At 37.3% G+C, this 14,383-nt stretch overlaps 1 protein-coding gene across 1 annotated transcript in view; it reads left to right on the top strand.

Annotated features, from left to right (window-relative positions):
• Positions 1 to 14,383, top strand: part of MEGF10 (multiple EGF like domains 10) — a 104,778-nt gene that overhangs the window by 55,169 nt on the left and 35,226 nt on the right. The window contains exons 8-12 of the mRNA XM_035310084.1: positions 129 to 249; positions 2,168 to 2,304; positions 5,626 to 5,838; positions 11,678 to 11,852; positions 12,729 to 12,849. Of these exons, the coding sequence (XP_035165975.1) occupies positions 129 to 249; positions 2,168 to 2,304; positions 5,626 to 5,838; positions 11,678 to 11,852; positions 12,729 to 12,849 (767 nt within the window). The remainder of the gene's footprint in view (positions 1 to 128; positions 250 to 2,167; positions 2,305 to 5,625; positions 5,839 to 11,677; positions 11,853 to 12,728; positions 12,850 to 14,383) is intronic.

The following is a 14,383-nucleotide window of genomic DNA, read 5'->3' as shown; positions in this document are numbered from 1 at the left end:
ATCTTGGACTGCTTTCTGTTGCATACTTTTGGCCAGAAAAGTTAACAATAGCATTAAAAATGAAGAGGTGGCTGGAGGCTGGGGCGCGTGCTGAAGTAACACTTGTCTGTTGTGCACCAACTCTCCAGCTGTGAGGATCTCTGTCCCCCTGGGAAGCACGGGCCGCAGTGTGAGGAGAGGTGCCCCTGCCAGAATGGAGGCATCTGTCACCACGTGACCGGGGAGTGTGCCTGCCCGTCGGGATGGATGGTAAAAACACTTTCTGAAATCAACACAACCCCATAAAACTTCCTTATTTGTAGATTTCAGGCAGTATCAGGAATGGATAGCCAATTAGTATAGCAAACACAGTCTCCCTGTAGCCAGGAGTAATAAGAAGTGTATTTTAGCATAAGGGACTAGAATAAAATACTTGCAAAACCATCTGTTACTGAAGGTCCTCCAGTTCTGTGCTGCCTTTTTAACCATGTAAGTTTCTGGAATGTGAAGGACATGAATCACACTATGAAGAGACAATATCCTTTAAATTTGGTCTAGAAGGTGCTCATTTCTAGATATAATTTGGTGCTTTAGGGAGATTATAACCTCCCTATATATCTCCCTAGAGAGAGGTTTTTTTTTTTTTAATTTATTAATTAGTTGTGGTGGATTTTCTATTTGTTCTCAAGTGTATGGTATGCATACATTTCCAAGAAAACACCAAAGTACCATGTTAAATGGTTAAATGGTGGTGACAGAAATAGAACATCAGATCTTGGACATTATATTTAGACTTCCTACCCTTTTGTCAGTGGATAGGGAAAGAAGAATTGACCTCTAAGCTACAAATGAAATTCCTCACTTGCCTGTAGGCTCCCTTACCGCAAGGCTGCCATGCCAATTCCAAGTTGGAAAAAAATGGAGTTGGAAAGTGACCAAAAAGTTGGAAGTAAGAAAAGCCCAACTATTTTCTTAAAATACAGTTGCAATTTATTGATTGTATTTATTAATATATTTTTTTAATGTACATTTACATGGTGGGTAAAAAAACACATTTATTGTTCTTCTAATTATCTCACGGTATATGAGGATTTTTGAGGTGAGGGTGAGTTTTTCACTAACGAGATAACTTTTCTGAAAATGGATGATGTCTCTTTGTGTGTTTGAATTGCACTGCTTGCTGTCTCACTAGCTTGGATTATGGTAATTTTTACTTTCTACTCCACTTCATGATAGAACAGAAATTACTGATCACACAATACAAATATTTCCATAAATTCTTTACATTCTCAGTTACCTCAATGCAGCTAATGAAAAACAATATAGCCTATGAAGAAGTGATGGAAATTTTATACCAGTGTGTGTCTTAACTAATACATTACTCGTTTGTTATGTATCTCATTGGCTAATTTTCCTTTGTAGTTATTTAAGCATAACTTGTTGTTAGCTTTAGATTTTTCAATTTTGTGAAACACAATAATTTTTGCTTTTTGTGTAATGATGGCATAAAGAACCCAGGTATAATCTCTGTAGTATCTTATGTTTGCTAAAATTCCTGTCTATGTTTTGTCTGAGATGCTTGTAAATCTGCTTCTCTTGAATTAGCATCTTAAAAGTCTTAAGGTCAGATACTCCTATGACTACATAGGTGCAGTTAATTCCAATGATGTAATTAGCAGTGCAGAAATCCAAAACCTGTGGAAAAGAAGCAGAAATCCTACCTAAGCTTTTAATATATATTGCCTTCAATGAAATTAAAGAGCTTTTCCTTTTGTCAGGAAAAAAAAAAAAAAAAGATCATAAAGTAGTATAATTGGGGCATTACAGCAATCACATATTTGTAAGCCACTATTCATTGAACAGCATTTCTGAATGTCTTGACATATACTACTCCTGATAAAGAAATTGGGAAGAGATTGACATCAATTAGTCTTAAGTGTCTGAGTGTTTTCACTGTTGCTTAGAGATAGTGTTTTCCCTGAGCTTTGGCCTGCCAAATGGAAATCCTAGAAGATTGTTCCTACAGTGCTGAAGCGTACTCTGTTTAAAGCTGGAGAGGAGCCTGGCATTTCCAAGATCAGCACTAGATGAGTGACACGATCTTGATCTTCCTTCATTACAAACCTTTCTTCACTGTCCATCTGACCTGCAATTCCAAACCTAATGTGTTTTTTTTCTGCATACACAGGGCATGGTCTGTGGTCAGCCTTGTCCTGAGGGTCGTTATGGGAAAAACTGTTCCCAGGAGTGTCAGTGCCATAATGGAGGGACCTGTGACTCGGCAACAGGTCAATGCCATTGCAGCCCAGGTTACACAGGAGAACGGTGAGTAAAAATTTGTTTTTGTGAGACTGCTGAAAGTGCAAGGGGTCTGCTACAACAGAGAAAATTAAGAAGCTGTTAGAAAGATGAATGAGAATGCCCATGATATGATTAAGAGTTTTGTGAAATGTTTGCCATGTTGCTTACCTGACGCTGGGTCACAATTTAAAAAAGCCTATGTGATTACTCTTCTGTGAAGATTTGCTCAGTTTCAGGATTTTTCTGCTGTGTCACATGAGCTGCCAGTATTCTGTGTGTCTTCATTTGAGTGCTGTGTAGAAGAATGCAGTTTGGGCTGTGGGGTAAGGTGGGAAGCTCTTGGTTTTGTGCAGATGTTTGGCAGTGCTAGTAGGATGGAAAGCTCATCCAGTTCCTCTTCAAAATGAGCACGCTGGAGAGTTATCTCATAAAGTATTCCATTCGAAGTACTGAAACTTTGTTATATTCTGACTTTGCTGTTAAAAATCTTTAGTACATGTCAGAGAAAAGAAAACATAGTGAGACATCATTTGTGAAAGCAGGAAAAAGGTATAAAAGAAGTGCTTTCCTGCATATATTTTAAACAGCACACAACTCATTTACTGAAGTCAGCAGTAGCTTAATCACTGGGGTCAGTCCAGGGGATCTCTGCCAACAATAGTAGGTATTATAACCATATGCACTTCCCACGCAACTGTTCACAAGACATGGGGAGAGCTATGCCAGGCATAAGGGAAAACAAAATCATGAAAAAGAGACACAATTGGTCCAGAGCTTGCCAAAATTAAATTTGCTTCTGTGAAGAAACGGTGCAGAAGGTGGCAGATGCATTTAAAGAAACACATTTCAGTAGGGAAATCAAATGAGTGCCGATGTGTGAATCCACATACCACATTCTGATGTTTCTTAAAGCAGTTAAATTTTATGTCTTGTAATTTACAGAATCACAGTAATCAGAAATGCCTTACAGGTTGCAGTATTTTGGTTCATTTTGCAAGTCTGAGCTCCCTCTTTCCTGCAAAACAGGCTGTAATTGAAATTGTTTTGTTTTTCAAGATACTCTAAGGGCAGGAATGGGTCAGAAGCAAGGTTGTAGACAGCTGCTTCTTATTTCACGTCAATGGATTGGCAAGGGATGGAAGTATTAAAAGAATTGTGTGGGCATTGGCTGCATGGACATACCAGCATCAAAAAGGACAATATTTAATGGTGCTAAGCAATTTTTCACTTTTGTTTGTAACTTAGTGGTGTTTGTCTGAGATTTCAGTGTGTTAGTGACTCCTGGAACTTGGTCTAACAGCAAGAGACAGAGGACTCCTAGGACATATTAACACGAGGGAATACAACTTAAACTAGAACTTTTTGAAGCTGACGAAGATGAAATTAGAAAGAAATAGGAAGGTTAAATTTTGCCTGGTCTAATTTGCCTGGGGTCATTGATTGTCATTTGGAGAGATTTCATTCTCACCTTTATTTGTATAACTACATTAAGAAAAATTTAGACAGGGCTGTCTACTTCAGTGTAATGCTCCAGCTCTAAAGTACAAGGGATCTTATTGCTGGCTCCACTCAGAGCAGAGATAGTGTTTTCTGTAAGTTTCAAGGTATTTATATCAGTTTGAGGCAAATATTGCAGAAGTGTGAAATGAACACATCTTCCTATTGTACCTCAGTCAGAGGGCTTTGGTAACTTGTTACATGTTGCAGTGTCTTGTATCATACTAGTCTGAAATTCTCCTGAAATAAACCATCAACCATAAAAGAAAATAATAATAATAATAAAAAAATGCCATTTAAAAATGCATAAGAAAAATGGAAAGAGACCAGCATGGAGATTCTTTTATAAGACTGGGGAAATGAGCAGGTTATAATCTGATAAAAGCATTAACAGTGTGCCATATTATCAAATAATCTGTAACTTGATATAATTTACAGGCATCCAAATTGCAGAAGATGTTATGTGTGTGATATTCCGTGCTAAGTTGACAGCAGACCTCAGACTTTCAGTGTCATCATGTTCTGATCTGGAGCTTTGATATTTAACTGTTTTATTGTTTTTGTTTCTGTGGACTGGTAAACATAATTCATAGCTTATAGGATGTTTATATTGATTAATATGGGGATTTTCTATGTCATGTAAGCTATGAAATGTTGTCATCCCTGACCCTGAGGCATGAACATGTTTAGCTGAGAGGTCTACCCTGGTGCACATATAAAATATTTTAAGTGTACTTATTGCTGGAAACTTTAGTTATGCTGTAGAACTATTTACAGTTAAAACTGAAAAAAATAAACTTGCATCGTGTCTCTTAAAATCACCAAATGAACTTTATGAACTTTTGAAACCAAAAGAACCTTTGAAACTCATTAGTAATTGATTTGCAAGTTATAGAAGTGGGGTATTGGAAATTGTCTTTTAGTAGTCAGGCTGAACATCTAAACATACAGTCTGATAATTAAGTTAAATTTATTTAATATGTAAAACATTAAAGGAATACAACTTAGCTTAAACATCTGTCTTCTGAAAGCTCTGTGAAGGAAAGAGAAAGGTTTGGTGAAGAACTGTCGTTATTAGGAAACATTCTGCTTAAGGAGCAACAAAAATTATTACTACTCTTCCATTTGGTTAAACCCAGTTTTACGTTCATATGTTTGAAAAAAGTAAAGTCAGATGAAAGAAAGTATTTGAGAAAATAAAGATTTTCTAGGTCATTCTATCAATTTTGAAGGACACAAGCAACTAAAAAAAAAAAGAAGTTTAATGTAAAATTATGAAAATAAAGGTATTCTGGAAACTTCACATGTTTGCAAACATAATTAGAAAATACTCTCTTTGGAGTCAGCTGATAGCAGTTGCCAGGGAACCTCTGAGCCTGAGTGCGGGGGCACAGATGTCAGCTGGCTGTTCACAGTATTACCAAGTGGGGAAACCAGAACTCTTAAAAAGGAAAAACAAAAGTTACAGGTAGACAACTTTTGAAACAAAATACTTGACAATTTATTCCATTTCATACCTAAGGTCTAATTTAAGAGGATTCATTTTTGTTCTGTTTCTTGAATGAGAAATGCAGTGGTCTGCATATGCATGTTGTCTCCTTTATTGGAGAGAAGGGAGAACTTTTCCAGAGAAATCTGCAGAAGCCATGTTTTAAAGTCTTCTTACTCAGCAGCAAAGGAAGTCAAAGAGACAGACACTTTTAAATATAAAGTTATATAAATATCTGCTCTACTTATGAGGAATTTTAGACCTGTATTAGAAATTCCTCATAAACCCTATCTCCCTTAAATCCCCCAAAACTATAGTTTATAGGAAGTAAACCTAATTTTTGTTTGTTTTTCTCACAGATGCCAAGATGAGTGTCCGGTGGGGACTTACGGAGTACGGTGTGCCGAGACCTGCCAGTGTATGAATGGTGGGAAATGCTACCATATTAGTGGTGCTTGTCTCTGTGAACCAGGATATACCGGAGAGCGCTGTGAAACAAGGCTTTGCCCTGAAGGAGTTTATGGTCTCAAATGTGACAAAAAGTGTCCCTGCCACTTGCCTAATACCTGGAGGTAGGCTTTACACCTTTTAGTGTGTTCTCTATATTCTGATTTCTATGTCCAATGCAGAAAAAATCTGGAAAAAAAAAAAATCTGATGTAGAAATGTTTGCTGATGTACTTTCATGCAAACAGAAGGAGCTGAAGATTTCTGAGAATGCTTAGTATTTTCTAACCATGTCAAGAAAGAAAACACCAACCCAGACCTTCTGAATGTTGGTGCTTGCAACTATAGTTGATCTTAATATTAACCTCCATATTCAATCAATGATCCATGAAATAAGGCAAAGCATGACCTTTGTCTATATTTACCACATGGATAAATCTTTATATTGTTCACTATATGAAGCCATATGTAAATGAGAAGTAACTGAATTGAAATCAATGGAGATATCACATTAAGAGATATGGCATAAGAAGAGAATCCATTTCTCTTTCTCCTCTGCTCCCCCTCTATATGTATATAAGAATTGGAGTAGGTTCTTTTAATAAAAATTTCCGAAGTCTTAGCAATTGTAAATCTAGATTTCAGAAACATTTTGTTTGTTTGTTTCACTTAAACATTTTTTTTCTAGAAACAGCTTAAAATCTGATCCCTAGAAATCAAATGATAGTTTTCCAGTTGGCTTACCTTCTAACATCTCTCCTCATTCAGGGATAATGAATCCTATTTTTGAGTTTTGTATGTCTTCGTGGATTCCATACTGTTTGAACGTACTGTTATGAAAATCTATCGAATAGCTATTCAGAGACAATCTTTCAGCTGTGAAGGTGGAATGTCAGTAGAAGCAAAGCAACATATTTATAGAACAATTCTTTTCTTATAACAAAACACAATTGTTTTGATGAAACACTTTGGTTGTTGTGCATGTGTTTATATACATGACTTTATTAATAATCATAGTACCTTATATAACTTTTGTGAGCATACTGTAAGGAAATCATTAACTGTTGCACAGAATGGTGCTGTACTTTGTATACAAGATGCAATTTTCCTCACAGATGAAACAAAAACCTTTAGTCAAAATTTAAAAGTGATGTTAAAACACTCAAGCACTTATGTGGAAATACCTGCTAGGCCTCTGTGAAAAATTACTTTGTGGATTGCCTGAGTTGTTCAACATATCTTTTGCTGGCAAACCATGTGACAGAAAAATGAATTTACTTTCCATTCATACTCTTTCACAGTTGTGTGCTTGCACTTCTGTTTATCCCATTTACTTGAAAAGCCTTTTGAAAAAAAAAAAAAATCAAAACAACTGAGTTTTCAACATAAAATCATGCCATTTATTCCCTGGGCAATGCATTCAAGAATAAATGGAACTATAATGCTGATCTGTCCAGCTCTCAAATTATGGTAGCAGACTAAATACTATTGTGTTATGAATTATGGTTAGCTGTGTTCCTGCAAATTTGTCTGTAGGCTGTTGTAGAAGCTTTGTTTGACAGGAATGCATTACATATATAGTATTTCTGATATTACAGGGATTACTTCTTATTCATGTTCAACAGCTGTTTCTTCGTTTATACTGCTGCAAGACAGCTTGTGGTCAAATCAGATCACAAGTGTTCACATGTAAACTCTAGGATATAGTTGGTTGGTCCTTTTTTGAACATTTTTACCTACATATGACAAATGAAAACAGCACTTTAGATTTGGGAGCACATTTGCAAAGGCATAATAAAAGTGTGGAAAACAAAAATTTTCATGACTTTACAAGAGTATTTTTCATATACGTTTCATCCCCTAAGGTCATGACACAATTAAGACCACTGAATAAGAAAAATCAAAGGGTATCTTAGGAACAGAATAGAAGAGAAAGCTTCCTTGCAGACATGTTCCTTTACACTTCTGAGAATCTTTTAGGACACCAGTTGTGCCTGGCTCTGTTCATCTGTGACTAAATATCAGTCATCCAGGAGACATCTTGCTAAACACATCAGGGAATAGCCTCATCCCTTACTTGCTTACCGCAAGTAATATTGAGGCTGGTAGTAGCCAAAGGATCTTCATGGCATTAACCATTTAGCAGCATAACAATGAACAATTCCAGGTTACTTAAAAGGTGGTATATTACCTTTTTTGAATAAACTTTGTGTGTCTGTATGTCTAGTATTCTGATGGGACTTCTAGGAACCTTTCATTTGGGTAAGACCACTGGTTTAGATGCTCTGAAAGAGGAGCTGTTGGTCAGCCTTAAACCCCAGGTTATTGCTTACGTTTTTGCATAAGAAAATTCTTAGAAAATGAACTAAAATTAAAAAAATGCTTAGCAGAAAAAAATAAATATAAAAAATTGTTGTAAGATACATGTAGGTAAGTTGAACCATACAAGAATGTATGGTATTTTCTTCAAAAACTTAAAGGGACAAATACATGATATAATTCAAAAATATGTATTTCTATTCCTGTACATTGATTGAGGAAATTTCATCAGAACAGCTTTGCCCATCAGACTTGTTTGTTTTTAAACCTGAGTCAATTTACATTTTGGGTAGGATAAGCTACCAGGATTTCACTGCTGCTGTTGGTTTATAGCTGCTCCTGGGAATGAGAGGCATGCCCATCATTGTTCTTGGCTATATCAGCAGAGAAGCATTCCATAAAGGGTTAGATATAGATGTACTTCAGAGATTTTGTTCTTTTGGAGGTGCCCAGAGGACAGCAGAAGATAACAACCCTCTTGTGTCAAGTGATTTTTTTACAAATGGTTCTTCTCTGTTACATCTTGTCACGTGGATGAAGGGATTTGAGCTAGAGCTCAAATCAGACACAGACCTCCCTCCGTTCTTTCTGACTAGGTGACATTGTTGGTTTTTCACCTTTTCACTAGGTAGTCAAAAATAAAACGAGAGTGAGAGCTAGCTGGTTGAGACTATGACCACATAAAACACTCTTCTTTGATAGGAGCAGTGCTGTGAGATGGTATGAGCAGACCAAAGTGTGCCTGCCACCCACACCCACTGCATGTGGGGCTTATTAAAACTTGTCATTATGATAATCTAGTTTGCAGGAAAAGACTTCTTGATCTGCTTTTGTCAACATTACTACTTAATTTTTTACAGAAGCATTCTAGGCTAAAACACGGCTAGGCTGGGTTTCATCATGGCTTTGCTCAAGTAACACCTAATGATTGTTTCAAATATTTAAAGAGATTTAAAATTTTAAAGCTATCAGATTGTAGTTGCGTATTTATTTAGAATCTTTACAAAGGATTTATTATTACACCTGTGTTACCGAATGCATACTGCTTTCAGCTTGATCTCCAAGCTAAATTTGATCTCTTCTGTTAAGCTCTTTCTGGTGATCTTTCACTATTGGTTCACACCTGTAGGTAGTATCATCTGGGGTCATTCTGGATCACCAATAATTTCCTACCATTCAGGCTGGAATTAGGGTTTATTCTTGACATGAGCCCTAATGGAATTTCTGTTGTCTTATGCCTTTTCTGAGAAACATAACAGTTGAAGGAAATTTTACGATGTAATGCATGCTTAACCCAGATAGTCTGCGGGTGTTGTTAAAATCAAGATTCAGGCATCTTGTAATTTTGCGTTTTTCTGATGGGCTTGTACATACATGTAGAACTTTTCATGGAAATTTTGTACTGCATAAATTGATACAGAATTTCAGTGTATCAGGTTATTGTAGCAGTTTAGAATCTGCATAAATCATTAGGAAATGATGAAGTTCATCTAAGTCTTCCTAATATACATTATCAACTATCCACAAATATTTTTTGTCTGTGTACAAAATAAGGTTGCATTTCCAGAAAGTGTGAACAAAAGACCAGGAATAAGAGCAAATGTACTGGCAGCATCTTTCAATGTCTCTTTATTTCCCTATTTTAACATATAAATCTTATTGCCAATTAAACTAACTGCATGAGAACCCATCAAAAAGCTTCAGAAGTGCTCCAGCTTCCTACATCTAATTACAAATTACGGAATACTAATTTTGGTGTCAATCAATATATGTGCAAGTATGCCTTAGTAACACTCACTGGGGGGCACAGAATATCAATGCCTCTGTCTGCTTCATACCCAATGCTTGCTCATGCGTGTAGTCTCCCCTTCTCCTGAAGGGAAAAAAGCCAACAACAAATAATGCTGGGATTTATGTCTTAAAATGACAGTACTACTAATTTTACAATTTAAATATATTCTAATTCATACTCTAATGACTATTCAGTTATGGATTGAACCATCTTTCCATATTCCTGTCCCTGTATTCCTCTTCTGGTAAGAAACAGGTGAATCGTATCCAAAATGCCACTTGGGTGCCTACAAGAAGGAGTTATGACTAGGGTACAAATCTGATTCTCCTGCTGTATCATGTGCTTTCATAATCTCGCATTTGTTTTGTATGAGAGTAGTTCTGTTTCAGTTCCACAGTAAGTACGCTTATAACTGAATACATAACCAGTACTGTTGGCTTTGAATCCCATGAGTTTTGAACCAATTCTGCATGTATCATTTAGTTGAAAAGACTTTTCCTCTCACTTCATGCAAACTAGCTTAATACTTTTAAAAATAGATTTTAATTTCTTCATAATCCTCAAATTCTTGGAGTTCTATAGTGTGGGCAATAATATGGAGACATATTAATTATGTAGGCGTAATATCATCCCACACCTTTATAATTCATGCTTTCTGTGATCATCACTACATTATCCGGTGGTTGCATTTGTCAACAGGAAATTCCTGGTTTGAAATAATACACCTTGAGACCATGAACAGTTGCGACTAATACTGCTTTTCCTTGTTGTGATGCAACTTTTCCAAAGAACATTATTATTACTTATATCACCTAAAAGTGTAGTAGGTGTTTTTTCAAACTTTCAGATGGTTAGAAAAATACACACCCCCACAGAACATGTCAGCAAGTCTTGCAGAATCAGGCTCTTGTCATGGATCATTTAATGTGTCTGGACGAAGGCACATTTTTTTCCAGCACACTTAAAGCAACTTCAATCAGTGGAGACAAATATCTTTAAACAGTCTTCCCATTGTAAATATATTGGATTTGGATATTAAGGCTTTCCTTTGGTGAGAATTAAGCAAGTGCTTTGTCTGCCAGAGCGCTACAGAGCACCCCATTGTGTCCACTTTTCCAGCACATACATCTTAGCACAGCTGATGATGTCCATTTGTCATGAGGCAACAGCTGTCTGACTGGCCCTTCAATGGAACTGCTGTTCCAGGTAGGGACAGCTGGTCTCCTACCAGGTATGGCCAACACAGGGGAGATACTCTCCAGAAGGTCACAGGTCTGATGGTGTATCTGAAGTTGCTAGTTGTCCTCTTTTCAACCAAAGGTTTATCAAAAAAATAGCGTGCTTGCTATTGATTAGGTGTTATGTTACTATTTTAGCATTGGATGTTGTGATATGATTTTTGTAAAGCGTCATATTTCTCAGACAAAACATTGATGAATATGGGTGGAGTTATGAAAAGGATCCCATTTTGCCTACAATGGAAACCTAGTGATACATTTTGGGGAATTTAATGCTTTCATCACATTAACGTTTGTAACTATTGTTACGCATTTTGTAGTAAAACCTATGTTTTAAGACAGAAGCTTGTTTTCAGAAGCCACAGAAAAATGATCTATTTTTCTTTCCATGTTCTTCCAAAACGTCTATCTGTTGTATAATGCTGCTTTTTCTTATCTTAGTTAGCATGCGTTTATATATCCCCTCTGTTCTGTGGTTGGGGAGGAAAACCGTCTCTATGCATAGAATGCAAGATCCTTTATGCAACCTATCTATAACAGCATTTTGTTCTCTGGAAAAAAATATTGGTGTCATGTTTAGCTCTGAATTACTTATCCTTTCATCCCCTCCTGGCAGCTGTCACCCTATGTCTGGGGAATGCTCCTGCAAGCCTGGCTGGTCTGGACTCTACTGCAATGAGACATGTTCCCCGGGGTTCTATGGTGAGTCTTGTCAGCAGATTTGCAGCTGCCAAAATGGTGCTGACTGTGACAGTGTGACTGGAAAATGCACCTGTGCCCCTGGATTTAAGGTAAATACATTTCACTTTCACAGTCCATTTTCAACTCCTCCGCCTTTAGTTAAGTGTGAAATTGTTCAAGATGCCAGAGTGCCCTGTCTCTACCACAGGAAAGGAGAGAGAAGGGTGTTTGGGTACCACTGGCTGTGTTACAGGATACGGCCCTGGAAAGGCAAAATTTGTGATTAGCTCTCAGTACTGAAATGAAACAAAGAAAAGTTCATTGCTTTATAAGACATTGGTACTAATGAGGAGGTACTCCCAAGGTGTAAAAACGGAGTTATAGTTTTCAGTCATTATCCTACTGCATTAACTCCTCATGCTCCATTCAGAGAAACTGTAGACAAAGACATTTGTTTTTAGTTTGGGATTTGGTAGCTTTTACACATTTGCTGTTGTCTGTGCATTGGATGCTTATAGTTTAACACAGAAAACATTTTACAGTATGACTGTTCTTCTAGGAATAATAGTTCAACCAAATTAATTAAAAATATCTTATAAGCCATATTATTTTCTATTAAACTACTATGTTAGTGTGTTTTGGTTTTGCAAAAGGCTTCCTTATTACTGAAAATACTATGCATTGATCTCACCATGTGCTGTTCACTATGTGTGATGAGCTCTCATGGCAACTAATAGAAAACTAGTGGTTTCATGTAGACCTAGAAGCCACAAAGAGCCCAGAACAAAGGACTCCCTTTTGCTAAATTTAGAATAACTTAGTGACAACCTAGAACAGTCACGAGTTGTATGTTTTCTGACTGTTGTAGCACTTGAGTCAGTGATCACAATCAGTCAATCCTATTTCTAGGTCACTTGTTAAAGACACAATTGTATTGCCTGATCTTCCTGGAAGGTTTTTTAGACTCTGTTTCTTGTATAATCCAGGGTGCTGATTGTGGTACTCCTTGTCTTCCGGGGACATATGGAGTGAACTGTTCTTCTGTGTGCAACTGTAAAAACGAAGCCATCTGTTCACCAGTAGATGGTTCTTGTACCTGCAAAGCAGGTAAGTATGTCTTCAGATTAACTTTCTATAATCATTAAATCAAGTTGAGTGTTTGAAGTAGAGAGGAGGCAGGACATCTGATTAATAGAAGACACCCTAGAAGGCCATATATTCAATAATAAATGCTTCTGCTGAACTGGGAGGTGAAAAATGGGAGGACATCTGCACAGGGAGAAGTACATGTACTTTGTGTTCATTCTGAAATGTATGGATACCGTAGCTTGGTGAATTACTACTGTTTATTTACTCAGAGATAGGCTGCCATTTGTCTCTCATGGCAGGACTATGAGCTGCTAGAATGACTTACTGGTGTGCAATTTATGTGTCATCAGCCTACCTAGCCAAAACACTTAGCCCCATTTCCGCTCCATCTGAATGAATACCACTTCTATCTGCTGTCCTCACCCATCTCAGTGCCATGGAGGCACAGTCTTCTTTCCTGCCATTTCAGCACTGACGTGGATACCTTCCAGCAAGTTTTTCATCTTGAATACTGTTTTTCTCAGCAGTTCTCTGACAAATATTTGTCTAATCCCCTTACTAACTTCAGGACACCATCAACAGTGCTGTCTTCTGCTCCCTGCCTCCAAAACTTTCTGCATCTACCAGCACTACTGTGAGTGGATTCAGGCCTTTCAGCCCCTCTGCTGAACAGCTCTCCTCCCAACCGTAATTTTGATGGTCAGCGTACTACCTCCAGAAACTATATGTGCCTGCCTGCCTCTACATCTCCGAGCAGCATATGCTTTTGGCAGGAACAAGGATACGTGACACCCTCAGGCACATTTTGCAGAGATCTTTTCACATACTAAGATCTACAGATCTACATGGAGTTCCTGTTTAACCAGAAATATAATTCTAAACTCCACTTAAAGATCCCCTCTTGAAATACATGCTGATAGCCTGTTGCTTTTTTTGTTTTGTTTCTGCAGTGAGGAAGGATTTAAAGGCAAGCATCTCTTAGCTGTGATGCTGAACAGCTTAGAAGAGAGGGGGAAGGTTGTTAAATGCTCCCAAACAAATCCTATGGCAGAAAGGTTGAGAGTGGAGAAGAAATGTTAGAGGAGATGTAGACAAATGGCTGCTAATTTTCATAGGATGGCTCAGGTTGGAAGGGACCTTAAAGGTCAATTAGTTCCAACCCCAAATTTTGCTGGGGATCGTTACAATTAAAACAGCCCTGCAGTGAATATGTAGAGTTTCCAGCTTCTGTTCTTCTGTTTTCTGTCCAGAGACAATGGAGCAGATTTGACTCTGAGGCATGTCTGCCTAGTAGCTGCATTGTGAGGAGAGAAACTACCTGAGCCACTAATCATCCCATCTTCTTGTGCATTTTAGTCATACTGCACTGAAAAAGCACAGCAAATGGTGAAATAGATTTATTAAACTGAAACCCAACACTTGTCATGTAAAAGATGTTGTTGGATCAAAGCCAAAAGCAATAACATAATGTATCTTTCCATGTTGTTCCTAATAATTAGAGATATTTCCCACATACGGAATATCTCAAATGCCCAGCGTTCTGGAGGTTGGT

This window comes from Oxyura jamaicensis, chromosome Z, assembly GCF_011077185.1.
Source record: "Oxyura jamaicensis isolate SHBP4307 breed ruddy duck chromosome Z, BPBGC_Ojam_1.0, whole genome shotgun sequence".
NCBI classification, from domain to species: Eukaryota; Metazoa; Chordata; class Aves; order Anseriformes; family Anatidae; genus Oxyura; species Oxyura jamaicensis.
This window is presented reverse-complemented; position numbering and strand designations above follow the sequence as displayed.